Source organism: Meleagris gallopavo, chromosome 1 (genome assembly GCF_000146605.3).
Source record: "Meleagris gallopavo isolate NT-WF06-2002-E0010 breed Aviagen turkey brand Nicholas breeding stock chromosome 1, Turkey_5.1, whole genome shotgun sequence".
In the NCBI taxonomy this organism is placed as follows: Eukaryota; Metazoa; Chordata; class Aves; order Galliformes; family Phasianidae; genus Meleagris; species Meleagris gallopavo.
In genome coordinates, this window is record NC_015011.2 from 125,004,440 (window position 1) to 125,025,180 (window position 20,741).

Genomic DNA, 20,741 nt, shown 5'->3' on the forward strand with positions numbered 1-20,741 from the left:
AAAGGAGAAGGTAACTTAACTAGTTTTTTTTTTTTTCCTTCTTTAGATGATAGCACTGAATGCCAAACTGCATCAAAGAAAGAAGAGCAAAATGACAAAGAAAAGAAAGATGAAGAAGAGGCTCCGCCACCCACTTACCGGGCCAAATCGATTGTTGAGAGTTGGGTATGGGGCAAGCAACCAGGTACTACAGTTGTTTTGGTGATTCTCGCTGAAGCAATACATGTTCTGTGTTGATTACTACTTTTGTAGCATTGCGGAGTACTTGGATCAAATGTACTTGTTGACAGATACATCTGTTAGGCTAGTGGAAGAAGTTTGGTAAGTGCTTAACTGAGAATCAAGTTAAACATTTACTATAATTGCTTTCAGATTTAATTAGAATCATGACTTAGAGAGTCAGTTTACACCTCTCATGCTAGTTGAAGGTGTGATAAACTGACTTGGAACAAATGCAGTTATACAGATAAATGTTAAGATGTCTTTAGAATAGAGATACAGATCCTAAAAAGAAATAGCTTAGGTTCTGAAGCCTGAATTTTCTGCAGGCAATAAAGATTTAATAGGTGATTTTTCTTTTTTGATTTCATGGTCTGGTAGAGGAGCTTGAGTGAATCATGGGAGGAATGTTGGAAAGATCTATTAAATTAACTGTCTGTCGTGACCTTTGCTGACAGTAATATCACCTGCGATTGCAGAGGAGAAATGGTCTGTGTGTGTTCACTTCTTCACCTGTGACTCTGTACGATACTGATTTTTATATTGAAGCCAGTTAAAGTTCCCTATTACTCCTTATTACTGTGCAGCAAGCTCACTGTCTGAAATGGTCTAAGCTTGAAAACAGCGGTTCCACTTCAGTGAAACAGTGAACAGCAGTATCACTTCAGTGGTTTGTTTTATAGTTCTGGTGCCTGATGTTGCCCAATGTGTCATGTACAAACTTTGGAGACACCTGTTATGCTCCTATTCCTTTCCCCTCACTCAGAAGCACTTGAGGGTCCCTGGTGAGAGGGTTATCTCTTTAATGCCAGAATCCAGATCTGCATAGCCTTGTTTTCTGGGGAAGCTGTTTCACTTGTTTCTGTTGAGCCACAGGTCAACTGTCAGTCTGTTGTCCTCTGCTCTTTGTCAGCCTGCTTGTCCCCTTTTCTTAAGGACGGAGAGGCAGATGGACTTGCTGTCACTCTAGAATTGGGACAGAATTTTGCAATGCAAGAGGAATGAGAAGAATTGCAATTACAGTGGGAGCGGGAGGGGGAATGCTGAAGAAGGGGGAATGTGTTGAAGAGATGTAAGCTAAAGGTCACATTGTTTTTGTATTGTATTTGTATTCAGTATTTGTTGATGAACAGTAAAATAAAACAAATGTAAAAAATGGTAATCTAAATATAAGAAATTTCTCCCAACTGACCAAGTTGATTGAGATGGTACTACAAGCTCACCCTCCAATTATTTCTTATAAAATATTAAAAAAATATATTAAAAAGGGTTATATGTTTGTACGGAGCTTACAGGAATAATTTATTAGCTTCATATACTAAATTGTATTCCTTGGTATCTGTTACCTTTTGTGCTTAAAGTTTGCATTGCTTTGATCCGAGTTAATGTCTGTGAGAGGCAGATCCTTAAAAAATACTATAAACACACTTCTGTTTTATTAATAGAGCATTGTGATGGAGCTTTTGCTCTTGATTGTAGGTAACTTTTTATTTTGCGTTTGTTAGAAGGAGAGATAACAATTGCCTTCTGCATCATTCTGCATCACAGGTTTCTGTGGCTTGGTAATTAATTTTTGGAAAAGAAAATATGGAAGATTATTTCAATCTTGGTACTTCTTTTCTTCTTTTATAAAACACATGCAACTCTTTTGAGCTTTTCTTCTGTCATCTTTCTGAAAAATAAAATGAACCCTGGAATATTTGTCTGTCAAAAGAGTGAAGGAGGTTTTCAGAAGGAGAATTGTTTCTTAAATGTATTCCTATTGATCAAGTTGGAATGAAAGATTTACTGTGGGTTTTCTCTTTTTTTATATATATATGTATTTTATATTCCTTGACAAGTAAGGTATAATTTAGAGATGTGAGCTTGGAGTTCTTTTAGAAAAAGAATTGAAGAGGCATTTAAAGTCTGTGTTTCAGGTTAACACGGAGCTATATCTGTTGAATTTAATGATTTACAGTCTTACACTGTCTAGTCATGGCTTTCATAATGTACGGTATATATCCATGTTTTGAAAGTGGTGAATACAGTCTTATTTTGCCAATAAAGTGTGGAGGATCATGCTATTGAACTTCAGTGGGCTCAACCAAGTCACTAGGCCTTGTGACATTCTTCCTCCCTAAGGGCTGAGGGATTTTGAGAAAGCACAAAAAAACTGCTCAAAAAACATGTTGAGAAGCAGTGCTTTTTGTCTTCCTTTCCGTGTCCTGGCATGAGTTCAGAGAAGGAAAATATTTTCCCCGGTTGTAATTTATGCTGAGATGACTGTACTGCCAGAACCAGGGCAAAGATGTCACAGCTGTTTTCTTCTTTCTTTCTCCCCCTTGCCGCCCCCAGTGATCTTACTATGTTAAATTCTATTCAAATGCGTAAGATAGTAATAAAAATGTAAGTCATTATTTGACTTTGCTTTTTCTTCTCTAGATTCTTAGTGTTTATCCATTTCATATTCAGCTCTTACCTGATGTCAATGTTGAACTGTTCAGGCCTCATTTTGACATGAGTGCTCCTTTAAAACAGCTTCCCTTTGTCCTGTTCCCTCAAGGCTATGTGTTTGTCATTACCCAAGTACTTCTGATTCTTCTTAAAAGCCTTGTTTTACAACTACCATCGTTGTTTTTCAGATACTCAGGCCCGATTTATTTTAGCAGTGAATTCAACTATTTTGCCAGTAAGTCACTGTCACTTACTGTCACTCCACTCCTGGAGGTCTCCTTATGTACAAGTGAGAACTTGTTTATAGATAATACCATGTCTTGTTTCCTTGATAGTACTAGCATAGCTAATTGCACTGAGAAATGCTTCAGAGGCATTACCTAAGGGAGAGAGGGGGTAAAAATGTGTGATTTCAATGAGTTGCTGTTGAGAAACACATCACTGGCAACAGCAAGGGGATCTTTCTGCCTTTCTTATGTAAGGAAGGGGAAAACATGTTGAAGTTTCATCCTATAAGAGATATTAGTTAGGTAAATACATCTAAGTTTATACTGTAGTCAGAAGAAATTAAAAGAATTTACAGCATTGAAATTTCTGTAGTTTTTAATAAATTCTAGATCAGGTCTTTTTAAGTTAAGATTCAGGAATGTTGATAGAAACAATGGTTCAGTGAAAGGAATCAGGGCCTAGCTCCTGTGCTGTGTAATTTTCTTCTCAAAATGTTTACCTCCCTGTTTTTTCTTTCACTTTTTTTTTTTTGTTACCACTTCAAATTTTAAGTCCCCCCCTACATCTGACTTGAAAGTTACTGTCTGTCTCCAAGCATCCTTTTGCTTGCTGTTTATGCTTTTTAGAGGATATCCCTGAAAACACTCCCTCAGAAGCATAAAACACATGTGTGAAGGTGTAGATGAGGCTCACTTCTTGCCATTCTGTTGTGTGTCTGAGTATTTCAGCATCAATTTAAAGTTCTGCTGCTGTCAGGAAATGTGAGCTCACTATAGCATTGTATTCTTCATAAATTGTTTGAATTTTTAGGTCTGAAATCCCTCTACATCCTATCATCTGTATTTGCCTTTACTAGGACTTGTGGCTCAGTGGAAGTCCTTGAAACTTTTCAGTTTGATAGGGGCATTTTTGCTGATCATCAATTTACTGCTAGAAGCCTGCAGTGTTCTCTGCAAAAGCTACTGCCATAAATGTTAAGAAGCCATTTAGTATGTTAATTCCAATTAAAATCCTAAAAAGGGAGCAGACATGCCTTGGTAGGCAACCTGTCTTACACTCATGTCAGGTTAGTGTTTTGTCTGTGGCTGAGATGGTTTAAGAAGTTACAGTTTTTAGCTGCCTGCTTTGCCCCCTTAAGTTTGCTGACATAACCAAATAGCACATCACTCCTTAACCCTATTCTGTCAAATGATCTAGGTTAAACACTGCTGGTATTTTTCCTTCTAATGCAGGGAATTTCTGGCAGGATGAATTAAGAAGTGACAACATATAGTTATGATAGCTGCTGCAGGAAGGGAGTGGTGTGATGAATTTTAACAGAAGATGGTAAAACCCTTATATATCTCTCCACGGCAGCCAGAAACATATCTGATTATAGTTGTCACTTAACAAGTATTTTGCTAATGTTAACTTGAGAATTTAAACTTGTATGTTATGACTTCAGCTCTTAGACTGTACGTATGGATTAGGTAAATGTTTCCACTCTTCATAAAATGACTCACAAAGCAGAGTGTGGCAAGGGACATTTAGCATCAAGGGTTGACAAACATTTTTGGTTAAAGAGTTCCCTGTAACCTTCTTAGGTGTAATCTGAATCATTACTATTAACAAGCTATTATCTCATTAGTCTGTTTAGTTCCTTGTTAATATATATTGTTCAGATTTGGCCAACTTCACTTGATCCATTCCTTAATGTATTTAAATCTTTCTGAAAAGGAAACTATTTAAAAAATATAAATTTGTTTATGGAGTAAAAGTAGATTTAAAGAAGAGGAAGTGTGTAGATACAGCTCACTTAAAAAAACTGAAGGATTTTCCTTAAAACTTATCTCTAATGAAGTAAGACAGTCCTTGGTCCAGCTTTGAGATAACTGAGATGTAGGATTACCATAGGTAACGTTATGTCTGAAATAGCTGTTCCAGATTTTACTTACACTTCACAATCTGAAATGGCTACAGTTTTGGGGTTCAAGTGAGAAGAGTAAAGGAGAAGAATTTTTCAGCTAAAGTAATTGAAGCTAATTACTCAGTTTTTTAATAGTTTGAATGTTGGTGAGGCTAAGTCGTATTTTCTACGTGAATAAATTATTTTTGCATGTAGTCTTGAAGTATTTGAAGATGGTGTGTTGTAACTGAATGCTTAGAAGGCTAAATGCTTCAAAATTAGATTTCGTCCAGACATTCTTTCTGTGCATAAAAAGTGATGCAATAATTGTGATTGGTTCCATTTACTAACTCTTATATTGTCTTAATTTGACTTCATTTGTTGACAGGAAAACAAAATAACTTGCTTCTGAAATGATAGTAAATGATACTGTGAAATTTTTCTTTTGAAACTTTTGTAGTCTATCTAGTTCCGGTTATCTTGAAGTATTGTTGATCTTCTGTACTGAAACAGAATTGAACTTCTGAGGTTTTTAAAAAGTTACAGAATGTTTGTTTTTTCTCAAATAAATCAGTTGTCAGATTGCTGAATGGGATGCTGATATCTTACAGGGTTATCACCAGTATGCATTGCTGAACTGCTGAGAATGAATTTTCTTAGTGTGACTATGAATATCATAGAATCATAGAATGGCTTAGATTGAAAGGGACCTTAAAACTCATCCAGTTCCAACCTCCTGCTGTGGGCAGGACTACCACCTACTAGCTCAGGCTGCCCAGGACCTCATCCAACCTGACCTTGAATGCCTCCAGGGTTGGGCCACCCATAACCTCTCTGGGCAGTGTGTGCCAGGGACTTGCTGCCCTCTGAGAAAAGAGTTTATTTCTAACATCTAACCTAAATCTCCCCCCTTTTAGTTTAGAGACATTCTTCCTTGTCCTTTCACTATCAGACAGTGTAAAAAAATTGGTTTCTCTCCTGTTTGTAAGCTTCCTTGAAGTATTAGAGGACTACAATGAAGTCTCCGTAGTTCCTAGTCCCTTTTCCAAGTCAAACAAGCCCAATTCCCTCAGTCTTTCTTCATAGGAGGGGTGTCTCAGCCCTCTGATCATCTTCATGGACCTGTACCCTCTATGACAGCTCCATGTCCTTCTTGTGCTGGGAGCCCCAGGCCTGGACACAGTACCCCAGACGGAGACTCGTGAGGTAGAGTAGAGGGGCAATCTACTCTCCCTGCTGGCCACCCCTCTTGTTGATGTAGAGCTAGATACAGTTGGCCTCCTGGGCTGCAAGCACACACTGCTGGCTCATGTCCAGCTTTTCATCCACAAGGACCCCCAAGTCCTTCTTTGCAGGTCTGCTCTCAGTGTGTTCTTCTCCCAGTCTGTACACATCTGGGATTGTCCTCACCCAAGTACAACAGCTTGCACTTGGCCTTGCTGAATCTCATGGGATTCGTGTGAGCCCAGTTTTCAAGCTTATCCAGATCCCTTTGGATGGCATCCCTTCCTTCTGTTCTGTCAACTGCACCACACAGCTTGATATTGTCAGTAAATTTGCCTGGAGTACACTTGATTCCACTGTGTCCTTAGATAAACTCCTGGAGGATTCCACTTGTCACCATCCTTCACATGGACATAGATCTGCTGGCCACAATCCTCTTACTGCGACCATCCAAGCAGTTCCTTATTCACTGAATAATCTACCCTTCAAATCCGTATCTTAATTTAGAGATAAGAACTTGATGTGGGACCGTATCAAAGGCCTTGTGTGTGTAGATGTACGTGTGTGTGTGTGTATATATGTATACACACGCATATTTGTAGGTACACAGACACAGTATTGTGTGTATGCAACAGTTTGATTGAAAACTTGTTCTGCTTGACTTGCATATATGCTGTGTACTTTTGTAGGTTTCTGGTTTTTATGCATTCAGAATTTGTATTGTAGTTTGTATCATCAGTTGCAACAGAGAAGCTGGGATCTTGGAAACAGAAATAATGTGGTTGATTGGAACCAATTCTAGAATTGAGCAGTTGTATTTCAGGGAATTAAGGAGTTGTAATCAGAATGTAGGTCATCTCTGTGTGTTCTGTTTCTTTCCAGCTATCCCTGTGATATATGTTTAGTAAACATGTTATTTTGAAAGGAAGGGCTTTGTCATTCTTAACTCTTGGGAACAATTTTAAGGACTGTTCACCTTTAAATAATTTTTCTGCTGGGAGGGAATTATGACTACTATAGCTCTGTTTGTAGACTGCTGAATCGGGGGTCTGCTTGATTTCTATAGCACTAAGAAGCTATAGAAGACTTTATCTTTCCCAGACATAAGCCGTAGTAGAAGTGGATTGACTATTTCTTTAATATTCTTGTGGATATTTGAGAATATTGGGAATTAACCTGCAGAATGAAATAGGTACCCAAAAAGAATAATATTTAAAAAAGTCTATCTGTAAAACAAGGCATTGGTTTTTCCTGTTTCACTGTTGTGTCCCAGTGGTATTAAGAGATTGCTGGGGTGTATTTAGGAAGGGAAGAAGAGCAGTGTTTGTCTTTTCTGTTGGCTTATGTAGAGAGATCATGATACTGGTATGTCAGCACTGACCGTGTTCTGTTACAAGATAAACACTAAGTCATGCTTTAGGTAACAGCATTAGCCTCAGAGCATGCAGCAATTTTAATTTTGCTTCTGAGTAGTGCTAATACTTCACAACTGAGACTTTTCCTTCAGAATTGTGGTTATTGACCTCAAAGTATGCTGGAGCTTCAGGCTGCAAACTAACGTATTAATCCATTAAAGGTTGCCTATAAGCTTAAACCGAACAAACCAAATGCTTTAAACAGGCATTTGCTTTGTCTTACTTTACACGGGTATCTGAAGTAGTTGTGTGCAATCTCTTGATTGTCAACCATACATTTATAGGATAAATTTTAAGGACAGTTTGGCTTTTTTGTCATATTCTTCTGTGAATCAAAGTATGGATGTGTGTGATAGCTGCTATTGCTCTTTTCTAGTTTTTGAAGTCTAGATTACAAGGAACACTTTTTCATCTGTTCTTACTGAAAGAAGTAAGTTGTTCCTCCTAGATGGAAAAATGCAAACTGCCTCAGGGAAAGGAATTTAACACATGAAATACTGAAATGTGAGTAGCAGTGTTGAAAGCAGGCTGTATGTTACTGTGCAATGTGATATAGTGGTAGAAGAGGCCACTTGAACACTTGAATTCTCTCCTGGGTATACGGAGACGCATTGCAGAGAGGGAACAAAAATTTGATGAATTTTGTAGAGCTACATATGGGAAAAAAAAAAAAAGCCTCATACCTCATTAGATACAGTTTTGAGTTCCAAAGACTGCTACTAGTGCATTTCTATAGCTTGGAGATTGCTACTCCAAAATATGTGTTTTTTTTTTTTTTTTTTTTTCCTTTGAGGCTGTTGCCATCTTTGCCATCTTTTCACAAACACTGTTACATATATGTAGACATGCTTTTTTTTTTTTTTTTTTTTTGCGTTTTTTTTTTTAGCTTAGTTGATCTTCATCCTAGGAAATAAATCTCCAGAGAACATAAAAGAAACCAACCAACCAAAGAAAACCCAAACAAAACTAAACTAAATAAGCCAACCAAACAGCAACAACAAAACATTGTTCCCAAATTCTGATTTTTCCAGTGTTTTGGAGCTGTTGTTGCTATCATCTGTCATTACGTTATTAGGACTGTAGACTAATGAATGGTTTTTTTGGCTAGCAAAGAATTAGTTATCTGCTGTTGGTGCATAGGCCACATTTTCAATTTGCTGATGATACCCGTGTCTTTTAAATTTCTTGCAAAATTTGTTTCAGAATCTAACCACTTCTTGGCAGTGATCCTAGAGCTTCTGAGAGTTATTCTATGACTTCTGAGAAACTTAAGATAACGTATATCATTGGAAAATGAAAGTATACCCTACATGTTGTTGCTTGTACTTAGAAGTCTAGCACTGAAGCCTGCTGCTGATGAGAGTTTGCCATGTAACTTGTTTGTTTGGAACACTTGCATAAGTATTTTCTATGATGTTTTAATTTCAGACATGAGATATAAAGGTTCAGATGTATTCACACAATACCAGTTTTGATGATAACCTTAGCTTTTGTCTAAACATCTGTTAAATATGACTTGTAATTAAGTAATACATACTGTTAATTAGCATTTGCACATTAGATATAGAAGCAGTGAATTTCACTGGGTTTTGCAATTCAGACTTCTGGTCAACTAATGGTTTTTAATTTGTCTTGACATTGGTTGACAATGTATGTAACAAAGATGAATGCTTATCTTTCTCTGATTTCTAGATGTGAATGAATTGAAAGAATGCCTACATGTACTAGTGAAGGAACAACAGACTCTGGCCACACAAACTGCCACAACAGCTCTTTCAGCTATGCGGCTAAAGCAGAGGCTTGTTATCCTGGAACGATATTTTATTGCGTTGAACAGGACAGTTCTTCAGGAGAACGTCAAAGTTAAGTGGAAAAGCAATAGTATCCCTCTGCCTACTGTGGACAAGAAAAGGTAACGAGTTGTTCTCATGCATGGACAAGTTTATATTTCTTAAGATATCTGGTGCTATCTACCATACAGTTTTCCTTCTTGGCAGATACTTACTTATGATGTTGATGGCTTTTATTATAATTCATAGAATCATAAATGGTTTGGATTGGAAGGGGCATTTAAGATCATCTAGTTCCAACTCCCCTGCTGTAGGCAGGGACACTTCTCACTAGACTAGGCTTCTCAAAGCCCCATCCAGCCTGGCCTTGAATGCTTCCAGGAAAGGGGCATTTACAGCCTCTCTGGGCAACCTGTTCCAGTGTCTCACCACATTCACAGTAAAGAATTTATTCCTAATATCTAGTCTAAGTCTATCCTCTTCCAGTTTAAAGCCATTTCCCCTCATCCTGTGTCTATATGCCCGTATAAAGAAAGCCCTCCCCAGTTTTCCTGAAGACTGCCTTTAGGTACTGGAAAGTCACTGTAAGGTGTCCTTGCAGCCTTTAGTCTCCAGGCTTAAGGGCCCCCAACTCTCTCAGCCTGTCCTCTTAGGGAGGTGCTCCAGCACTCTAATCATCTTTGTGGCCCTCCTCTGGACCCACTCCAACAGCTTCATGTTATTCTTGTGTTAGGGACCCCAGAATTGGATGCGGTGCTCCAGGTGGGGTCTCACGAGAGCAGAGTAAAGGGACAGAATCACCTCCCTTTGACCTGCTGGCCACGCTCCTCTTGATGCAGCCCAGGATACTGTTGGACTTCTGGGCTGCAGGTGTACACTGTTGGCTCATGTTGAGTCTTTCCTCAGCTGACACCCCCAAATCCTTCTCCTCAGGGCTGCTCTCAAGCCATTCTCTGCCAACCTGTATTTGTGCTTGGGATTGCCCCCAATTTAAGTGTGGGAATTTGCACTTGGTCTTGTTGAATTTCAAGAGATTGGCATGGGTCCACCTCTCAAGCCTGTCCAGGTCCCTCTAGATAGCATCCCTTCCCTCTAACATGTCAGCTGCACCACTCAGCTTGGCGTCATCTGTAAACTTGCTGAGGATGCACTTGATATCAATGTCCATGTCACCTACAAAGGTGTTAAATAACACTGGTCCCAGCACCGATCCCTGAGGAATGCCACCCCTCACTGGTCTCCACTTGGACATTGAGCTGTTGACCACAACTCTTTGAGCGCGACCATCCAGCCAGTTCCTTATTCAATGAGTGGTCCATCTATCTAATCTATTTTTCTTTAATTTGGTGACCAGGATGTTGTGCAGCGCAGTGTCAATTGGTACTGTAATTATTACTCTTTAAGCTATAATCATGCTTTCATTGATGTATTCCTTTTGTTCTACTCAGCCAGAATGTATGGAGAGGCCATGTCATGAATGATGCTGGTGGACGTTACATTGCTCCAATTATTTATTTTTTATTAATTTTTGTTCAATTATGTGCATAACAAATTTAAAAATACAAATACATTAAAAATGAACATAGTTTTCCTTACTTGAAGAAGAAATATTATCAGACATTTTACATGAAAATGTTTCCAAAGAACCAGCTGAATTGTCTGAATTGTCTGGTTGCCTTCCATGTCAAGATAGTTTTTTGACCTAAAAATAGAAAAATTCTGTCAAGTGAGGCATTAAAGAAGCTTGTCAATTGTTGAATTAGACTGCTGTCTGACTGAACAATCAATTCAGCCAAGGAAATTTTTGTTAGCTTATCTCTAGTTTCTAAAATTGAAGGAGACAGTAAGTAGGATTGTAGACTAGTTATTATGGGATTGTTCTGACAGTGATGTCTTTCACTGAGCAGTCTATTCTCTGAAGAATGTTTTTTGAGTTCTGATTCAAAAGAACGCTGGTGTATTTAAGTTAACAGACTGCTAAAAATGCCAGTTTAAAATTTCTCTCTTGAAAGAAGTTCTAAGCAGTTCACTTTCATTGTCATGTGAGATAAAAATAAAAGGATTATGTCTTCCTAAGAGAAAACAGTAGAGAATTAAAAGCTTACTTGATTAATGCAATAGTTTGATTAAAAAGTAAAGTTGATAGAAATGTTTTGTGGGGTATTAATAAAAATTTAAGCTATCTCTCTGCAAAACCAATACAGAGGCTGCAAAGTGAGATATTTGAGATAAGTGAGACATAGGACTCATTTATGAGTGAGTGGAAAGACAGACAATGACAAAAGTGATGAAATTATCTGTAATTGAAAGTTCACATAAAAAAAAAGTCTGTGATTGTAGTTTATACAATTCAAATACACTAGCAGTATAAACAGCCTGGATAAATAATAAGTATGTGAAGTATCTTACACCTGTGTATTTTTAGTAAACTGTCGTAAGTTCACTCTGTGCACCTTCAGAAACTTCTCTTATGGCAACGATGGCAGTCTGGTTTGTTTGTTCTGTATGAAGCTTTTTGTTGCCAAGGATTGAATTAGTTGGGTTTTGGAATGGATGAGGTTAAATTTTGGTTGTTGACATTTTGAGGCAGTTACAATGATCTATAAAAATTGTATAATTATATATGCATGTATATAGATAAAGTATAAAATTGTCAAGTACATACGTTGTGTAATTATTATTAATCTTTATAGTTGTTAAATACATATATTATAAAGCTGTATAGACACAGTGCATGTGTATTTTTTTCCCTTAGCCCACGACCTGTAGGCAAAGGTGTCGAAGGACTTGCACGAGTTGGATCTCGAGCAGCACTTTCATTTGCATTTGCGTTCCTCCGTAGAGCGTGGAGGTCAGGTAGGTCTGCCCTGTAGCAGGACATTGTATGTATTTTTGATTAGAAGACAGGTGATTCATTGAATCATGTGTCTGTATTACATGTATAGCTTTGTACAAACACGTATGTACGTTAAGACTTCCATAATTGTGTTTTATGTTTATAAGGTATTATAAAACCAGCAGTACTGTTGATCAGAGATGCCTGAGTGGATTGCCATCCAAGCCAATATGGCTGCTGTATTGTGCTGGGTTACCATTAGACTTAGCAATACAAATTCAGTTTTCATAAAAAGAATACGTTATTAATATCAGGTTTCAGAAAATTTAGATTTATTCTTCAGACAAGATAGGTCGCAATGTAACTGCAGGATGGTAGTAGTTTAGAAAAGAATTTTGGAGCAGTAGTGTGAAAACAGTATTTAGTTTGCGTACTTGTCAAGATCTGTCATGTTTCAAAGGCTGGCACTCAAAAGTTTGAGAATTGTCACATTGACTTACCTATTTGTCTCAGTCTGTGCTGTTTGTTCAGATTGCCACAGTTTGAATTTTTGTCTAGGCTAGTTCTTTTTCTGAATACCTCAGCAGATGCACAGTGGGACAGGCTGTTTTAAGACTTGTCACCTTTCTGAATGCATTTTTTGTGGAGCTGGTTGTTTTTCAGAAGTTTTGCAGTCCAAATGTTTGTTTGAAAATTGAGAGCTGGTACATACATATTATTAAAAAACTTGTAACTTGAGACCGAGAAAATCTCCTCACAAAACTCTGTTTTAAAAATTTCTATACCTTCTGTGAAGTTGTAGCTAGTATTCCTGTAATCCTTAGGTGAAGATGCAGACCTGTGCAGTGAACTGTTACAGGAATCACTTGATGCACTACGAGCTCTTCCAGAGGCATCCCTTTTTGATGAAGGGACAGTATCTTCTGTATGGTTGGAAGTGGTGGAAAGAGCTACTAAATTCCTAAGGTCTGTTGTGACTGGGTAAGTTTATTTTTTTGAGTATTGCTAAAGTATCTGTTTAATGGCAAACTTGCATCTCCTACCAAATGATGGTGTAAGCAGAATATTTTCTGAAAAAATAAAAACATAAGTTTTCTAATTTTACACCAAGCAAGTAAATGGTACGTAAATTGTTGAAATGATGCTCTTTAAACATGATTTAATTCTTTTAACTTTTTTAAGAAAAATTTAAACTTGAGTATTCTGAATCACTCTGTGTAGATCCTCCCTGAAAAATATTATATCATTAATGTAAGTTGTATCCATTAAAAGGGAGCTTTTGGTAATACAGTATTTGTGTACACTTAATTGTGCCTTTCCAGTGTAGTAATATAATGCAGACTTGTATGTATAGAGAGGGAAATAAAGATACTCCCTTTAGACTTGGAGCATTCCCCTACTTTTACTTATTATATGCTCTTTTACAATTGTTAAAAAAAAATTTCTTTTGAATACTGCAAATACATCTCTATAGTAAATATCATAAGGAATATTTGTGTTTCACTGTGAAAAATGTGTTTTTCATGTTCTTAGTATATTTAAGAGAGCTGAAGAATAGATGGTGAAGCCTGGGGCAATTTAAATTCTAGTGTCGCTCCAAAAAGTTTCCTTAAGAAAAAAAGCTAACACTTTCCACGTATATTTTCGTTAACAATTTTAAATTATTCTGTAAGTTTAGTGGTTTTTGGTGTGAGGTTTTGTTTAAGAAATATCTATTGTTTCTAGTTCTTTCTTAGCTAATGTATATTGTTTGATTTTTAAACAGAGATGTGCATGGAGCTCCCAGTACCAAAGGACCAGGGAACATTCCATTGCAAGACCAGCACTTGGCACTTGCTATATTGCTAGAACTGGCAGTGCAGAGGGGCACGCTAAGGTGAGTAGCACGAGCACTCTGATTTTTTTTTTTTTTTAGCCATCATTGTTAATGGAATGCCTTGAGCAATGCCTGTCTTCAGTTTTCTTTGGTTTTATGTAATTGTGACTCAAAGCACACAAACATTTTCTGCAATGCAGTAAAGTTAGCTAGATTGCAAAATGCATTTTTGATATTTTGATCTCTCTTTCAAATGGAAAGATGTGGCTTCTGATATTATTAAATTAAAAATGTAAAAAGTAACTTATCTTAACCTAAAACGGTTTTCTGAGAAATGTTTACTAATGAAAGATGTGAACTTACTTTGTCTTTCAGCCAAATGTTGTCTGCAGTTATGTTGTTGCTTCAGCTTTGGGATAATGGAACAAGGGAAACTGATAATGAGCGATCTGCACAGGGAACAAGTGCACCCCTTCTACCTTTGTTACAAAGATTTCAGAGTATAGTGTGTAATAAAGACGTGCCCAATTCTGAGGAAGAGATTCAGGTACTTATACTTGGTTTATGCATAAGGGACAAATTTTATTGGCTGGCTAAATTAACTACAAACAAAACTATCCAAACAAAATTTGGGCTTACTTTAACAACAGCATTTTCCAGGTGACGTGTGTGTGTGTGTGTGTGCATATGTATGTATGCATTCACTAGTGTTTGGTTTTCTTTGTACTTCTGTGTTTTTGGAGATAGGTGAAGGAACTCCATAGTACAATTATAGGTAAACATTGTGTTCCAGAGCTAATGCTTTTGTAATAAGTAATTACAGACATGGCCTGTTATCTTTTCTGCATATTTGGATTGTTTTTATATAGTTAATTCTACTACAACTTTCAACAGATATTACTGAGATTGTGAGTAATAAAACTATTTACTGCATTTTATCACCTTATTGTTTTATTCAGTTATCACTACAGTTATCACTATATTTTCTCAACATGTGCATTTGAGATTTCCCTTCAAGAAAGAGCATGTGCAGAGTTGAATCAGTTTATCTTGTGCAAATACTCAAGTATGCTCTTTATCTGTATGTGTAGAAGCATGGAAATACTAAAATATTCTTCTGACTGCTCTTTTTTCTTTTTCAGCTGCTGACCTATCCTCTGAGTCCAAATGAAAGTTTTCTTAGGTATCTGACTTTACCACAGGACAATGAACTAGCAATTGATCTGAGACAAACAGCTGTTGTGATCATGGCCCACTTGGATCGTCTCGCCACTCCATGTATGCCTCCACAGTGTAGCTCTCCTACATCTCATAAGGTAACTTATGCAGCATCAAATTTAATGCTTTTCCTAAAATTGTAACTAATTTTCAGCTTCAAAGTTAGCAACTCTAAAGATTGCCTAGTTTTCCTTCTTTATTTTCACAAAGTAACTTTGAGTTGCCTGAATTTCTTTCAATATCTTTAATGGCATTCAGAACTCTCTGAATCAGCCTAATAATGTAATTCTGTGGTTTGGGAACCATTCTTTCTTATCACAACACCAAGGCTAATTCAGCTGTGTTCTCAGCTGTTCCCATTGTTTATCAGAGAAAATTCTCAACACCAGACTTAGTATATGTTGGGTGTTTGACAAAACCAACAGAAAAAAACCAACAAATTCAGCTACCTCAAACCCCAGTTAATGTTAAGCTTCCCAAGTTGAAAATCTCTGTATACTTGATTCAGATACTTATAGCTTGTTCTGTTACAGGTTAAACTGAATAAGATACATGCAAATCTTTATTTCTCATTCCTCGTTAATAGTTACGCTTCACTGACTACTGACAGTACACAGTAATAGTAATAATCTTCTACATGCTTTCTAAATAAGTTGCATGTTTCAAAATGAATGCTTACAGAATTTCTTACTTTCTAGGGTTCTTTGCAGGAGGTCATTGCTTGGGGTTTAATAGGTTGGAAATACTATGCTAATGTGAGTGGTCCAATTCAGTGCGAAGGACTTGCCAGTCTTGGTGTTGTGCAGATTGCCTGCGCAGAGAAACGTTTTCTAATATTATCTAGGAATGGGCGAGTTTATACACAAGCATACAACAGTGATACACTGGTGAGTTTTATCTGTCTATTTTCAAAAATGCATTGTCTTAGGCATTATGGCGTACCATAGGTCTGCTGGTTAAATATCTTGGAAGAGTAGTTGAATGCATGCTGATTTTTGTGAGCTTTTATTTCTGTTTTTGAATTTTCAGAAGTAGTGGCTTTGATCTCTTCCATTGGTTTAATTAAATGTATCTAATTTCCATAGTTTCTGTCAAGCTAGAGGATTAGAGTACAGTGATAATTGCTTTTGCTGATATGCTGGCCTTGGAAACAGCATAGAAATTGGCAGATATTAAATGTATTTTAGCTCAGTAGTATAACACCATTCTCAAACTGCAGTTTCTCAAACAAAAATATTTGTCACTAAGATTGCCTCTAAGATAAACAGAATTTCATTTATATAGTTATGACTTTGTACGTATGGGAACAAAATGACTTGAGAGTATAATTTTTATCAGATTTAAATAGTAATTTGACCCTTTTTTTTCCTTAAGCTTACATTGATTTGTTAGATTTGACATGTTTGATAAAACCTTGGGAATAATATTGCCTGGAATACATAAGAAATTGTTATAAATTAATTACTTTTGTTTGTCTCACAGGGACCACAGCTGGTGCAGAGTCTAGCTTCCAGAAATATTGTGAAGATTGCAGCACATTCTGATGGACATCACTATCTTGCTTTGTCAGCAAATGGTGAAGTTTTCTCTTGGGGTTGTGGAGATGGTGGAAGACTAGGCCATGGTGACACAGTGTATGTAATAAATAAACAATTTTTTTTTTTTTTTTTTTTGCCAGTGGTCTGAATTCACACTGTAAACTGTTTGGTTTTGTATACAAGTGCCCATAAGAACTATTGCTGAAATGTAGCACTCTCCAATGAGTCCATGAGTGAAAGGTGTAATGCTTTCTGATCGTGATTTATTGCAGGATGCGTGTACTCTTTCAGTCATTATCTGGCAAATTAGGCAAGTAAGAGACATTGTTAATAACCATGTTTCAGATGCTCTTCCAGTTGTATAGTTGTGACCATTTCAGCAAACAAATTAGCTGTTAATTTTGGCATAGTAACTGACCATTCCTATGTACATAAGGCATTACATGTTTTGTCATGATTGCAATTTGTTTATCAAGAATTGCTTGCCATAATGACAAAACATGTAACACCTTATGTACGTACTTCAGACAGTCCCATTAGATAAGAAGATTGAGATTCATAGTCTCAAAGACTTTGTTATTATACAAAACAAGATAAAATATAACTGTTAGTCCAATTTTGTTTTAATAATTTGGTTTGGTAATTTACTAAGTATTTCACATTTATGTTAAGTACTTCACTTGCAGATGTGGTATTAAACAAATTCTTACTGCATATTTTCTCTTCTCCTAATATTCTTAGTTCTGTGTTTGTGCTACTTTCTGAAGTACTTGTAGGTAGGGGGTGTAGTAGTGAATATGCTATTATCAGGCCTTTTATTCGTGGTTTTATAAATCCATAGTGCATTTTTTCTCTAGGAACATTGATTCAGATGTCAGTGTACAATCATCTTTACAAATGCAGTTGTGTTACATACTTCATACATCATTCCTTTTTTGTCCCCCCCACGTTGAACAGTAACATTACTGTCCTCCTCTTGTGTAGGGGCTATTTTTGAAAAGGAGTATTCTGTAAGAGTGCAAGTGTAAGATACATTTTAGTTGTTTTATCTTCCCTCAGAGTTGAATGCCCTGTAAAGTATTGAATTACTACACTAGGATTAGAACTGTCATAAAATTATTTGTTCAGAAATAGCATTTGAAGGTAATAATTTTTATAGTAGGCTAAATTATTTTTGAAAAACACTTCATTAATGTAATTGGAAATACAAATCTTAGTTGTCAGACATCCCTTCAGTGGTTTGTATGCTGTTAAATGATCTGAACTTTATTTTTGGCTTATAACTCTATTTTGGTACCTCAGACTACTACTAAGATTTGTAGGTAGAATTGCATCAATTATTTTCCAACAAATACATTTATCTATGTGCAATATGTTTGTGCAATATGTTTGTGCAATATGTTTCCTTCTCTTTCAATAGCCCTCTGGAGGAACCAAAATTGATATCTGCTTTATCTGGAAAGCAAGCTGGGAAACATGTTGTTCATATAGCCTGTGGAAGCACTTACAGTGCAGCCATTACTGCTGAAGGAGAGCTGTATACATGGGGACGAGGAAACTACGGCAGGCTTGGTCATGGTATGTTAAAATCAGTTGTTTGTCAAGTAATTGTTAGTGCTTCTTTCAAACATTCTTTTATCCAACCTATCTATGATTAATTTGAGAAGCCTGAGTGGTTTCTTACATTATGAGAAGGATTGTATCAAAAATGCTAAAGCTCTGAATTGTGGATGGGGAAGAAAAATCTGCATTGTATTGTCCGTTCCCTTCCTTGTGAAGCAAAAACTATCTTGTAAGTTAAATCTGTATTGGATATCTAAGAAACTGTATGGGAGCTCAGTCGTGATACTCAAATCTGAAAACAAATAACTCCCTCTCTTCCCCACCCCCATCTCCTCATCCCCTCAAGTAGCAAATCATTCAAAACCAACCAAATGGAAGCAAACAGAAGAACTTATCAAGCCATATTGGTTTTACTTATCAGAAAGCTGTTTTGTTTTGAAGGTTCCAGTGAAGACCAGACCATCCCAATGCTGGTCACAGGACTGAAAGGTCTCAAAGTTATTGATGTATCATGTGGAAGTGGAGATGCTCAGACTCTTGCCGTTACTGAAAATGGTTAGTAGCAAAATGAAACGCTTAAGCTTAACTTTTTCTTTCATTCTAAATATGCTTTATTTCATTCTAAGCAGATAGTGTGCTTATTTATAGTGGCTTAAATTCTTTAAAAAATTAAAGCTGAAATTCTTTTGGGGAGATACATCTATGTGCATTTATCTACTTTACATATATTCTGTGCAAATTTATATGCACGTATATACAATATATTCATTTAGAATATGAAATTTATTTAAATTTGTTTTGTATACATTTTGGATAGCTATGTAAATATATAATAGATAAACAAAACATTAGTATATGTACATCTACATTTTATACATTGTCTAATTAAATAACTCATGTTGTCACAACAGCAAGATTTTTTTGATTGTGTTGTCTACATTAACCCATGGGAAGTGCCAAAGGGAGATTCTATTGGAATCGAACTTCCCAGCATCCCAGACAGATTCAGAATCTGAATTTCACTATGTGAGGTTGTGCACCCAAGTCATTCTTTAGAAGGGAAATAACTCTCAAAAGCTAATTTTTCTACTAAAATATAACTGGTTGTGGTGACATGCACAATTTAAAAGTTGAGATTTGCTCATCCAGGAAGTGAAAACCCAAATTTGTATTTTTTTTTTTTTTTTTTTGAAACTGATTCCCTTCTTGCATTCTTCCATTGCTTATTAGAGTATCTTACAGACTAACTTATACAAGGAATGAATACATTCTAGAGTGTAAAACAAAGCTTTCTTTTCAGAAATTTCCTAATCAAGGCTTGGATTCAGTAGTGCATTTCAAAAGATGATAATAAGACAACGGCACTTTTCATTTCATTTTGTGAAATTGGTTGAATGACAAGAACTGAAAATTAAGAACTTTTACAGACAATTCCACCCTTCACTATGGGGAAAAAATATTTTGCAAGTTCTTATTAGCTGTAGTTATGTGATTTGCAACAAATTCTCTACTGCATATGCTTTTCAGAAGGTCTTTTTGCATATTGATGAACTTTAAGTGAATTACGCTTTTACGCCTAGTTTTGTCAACTTGAGAACTTCTCAGATCAGGAGTCACTGTTCAAATCTTTCTCATCCTTCTTATTTTAATGAACTATTAGACATGAATTCATAACTGATACTCCTAAAGTATAATTTGAAAATTGTGCTAATTAGAGAATCTCAGATTTTGAAGAACTTGTTTGTAAGAGCAGATAATTCTTTCAAATGAAAAAGCAGTGCAATATTTCTGATTTTCTTTCTCTTGCTTTAAAGGCCAGGTGTGGTCTTGGGGTGATGGCGATTATGGAAAACTAGGAAGAGGAGGCAGTGATGGCTGCAAGACTCCCAAGTTGATAGAAAAGCTCCAAGACCTGGACATCGTCAAAGTACGCTGTGGAAGTCAGTTTTCTATTGCTTTAACCAAAGATGGCCAGGTTTACACCTGGGGAAAAGGTGACAATCAGAGACTTGGGCATGGAACAGAAGAACATGTTCGATATCCCAAACTACTGGAAGGCCTGAAAGGTAATTATCAGAGGTGGAAAATGTTTTGTTGTTGATGGGACATTTAACTGGACACTAATGATCTAAACTATAAGAATGACAGTATCACGTACTCTGCTGTCATACTTTATGCTGGGCTAGTGGCATTGAAAAAGGTAATAATGCATATTTCCCATCTCTTCTGCCTTTTATACCTTTAATTTCAACAGGCTCAGAGCTGCTATGTTAGGATGACTTTAAATGCTGCTTGTCTTTATGTTGTACTCATCCTCATGCTTTGCTTTTCTTGGATTCACAGAAAAATTCTTGTGTGTGTATTTTTTGTATCGTTACGCAAGTATTTTTCACTGGTTTGTTACAGGGGGAATTATTTCTTCAATTTGATAGAAACCTGTAGTTCTGTAGGAGAGGATGTGAAAGAAACCTCTTTAATTACACTATCTTTCCTAAAACTGTTGTTCATATGCAGTGTGTGGTCTAATTGAAACTAATGAGTACAATATAACTTCGCAATCTCAGTGTATAGAT

The 20,741-nt window shown here is 36.5% G+C and overlaps 1 protein-coding gene across 1 annotated transcript in view; it reads left to right on the forward strand.

The window, feature by feature from the left end:
• Positions 1-20,741, forward strand: part of HERC2 (HECT and RLD domain containing E3 ubiquitin protein ligase 2) — a gene marked incomplete at its 5' end in the record, with an annotated part of 72,075 nt that continues 51,334 nt past the window's right edge. The window contains 12 exons of the mRNA XM_019622541.2: positions 1-184; positions 9,100-9,319; positions 11,953-12,053; positions 12,858-13,014; positions 13,799-13,909; positions 14,225-14,396; positions 14,992-15,165; positions 15,766-15,954; positions 16,550-16,701; positions 18,026-18,183; positions 18,610-18,723; positions 19,983-20,234. Of these exons, the coding sequence (XP_019478086.1) occupies positions 1-184; positions 9,100-9,319; positions 11,953-12,053; positions 12,858-13,014; positions 13,799-13,909; positions 14,225-14,396; positions 14,992-15,165; positions 15,766-15,954; positions 16,550-16,701; positions 18,026-18,183; positions 18,610-18,723; positions 19,983-20,234 (1,984 nt within the window). The remainder of the gene's footprint in view (positions 185-9,099; positions 9,320-11,952; positions 12,054-12,857; positions 13,015-13,798; positions 13,910-14,224; positions 14,397-14,991; positions 15,166-15,765; positions 15,955-16,549; positions 16,702-18,025; positions 18,184-18,609; positions 18,724-19,982; positions 20,235-20,741) is intronic.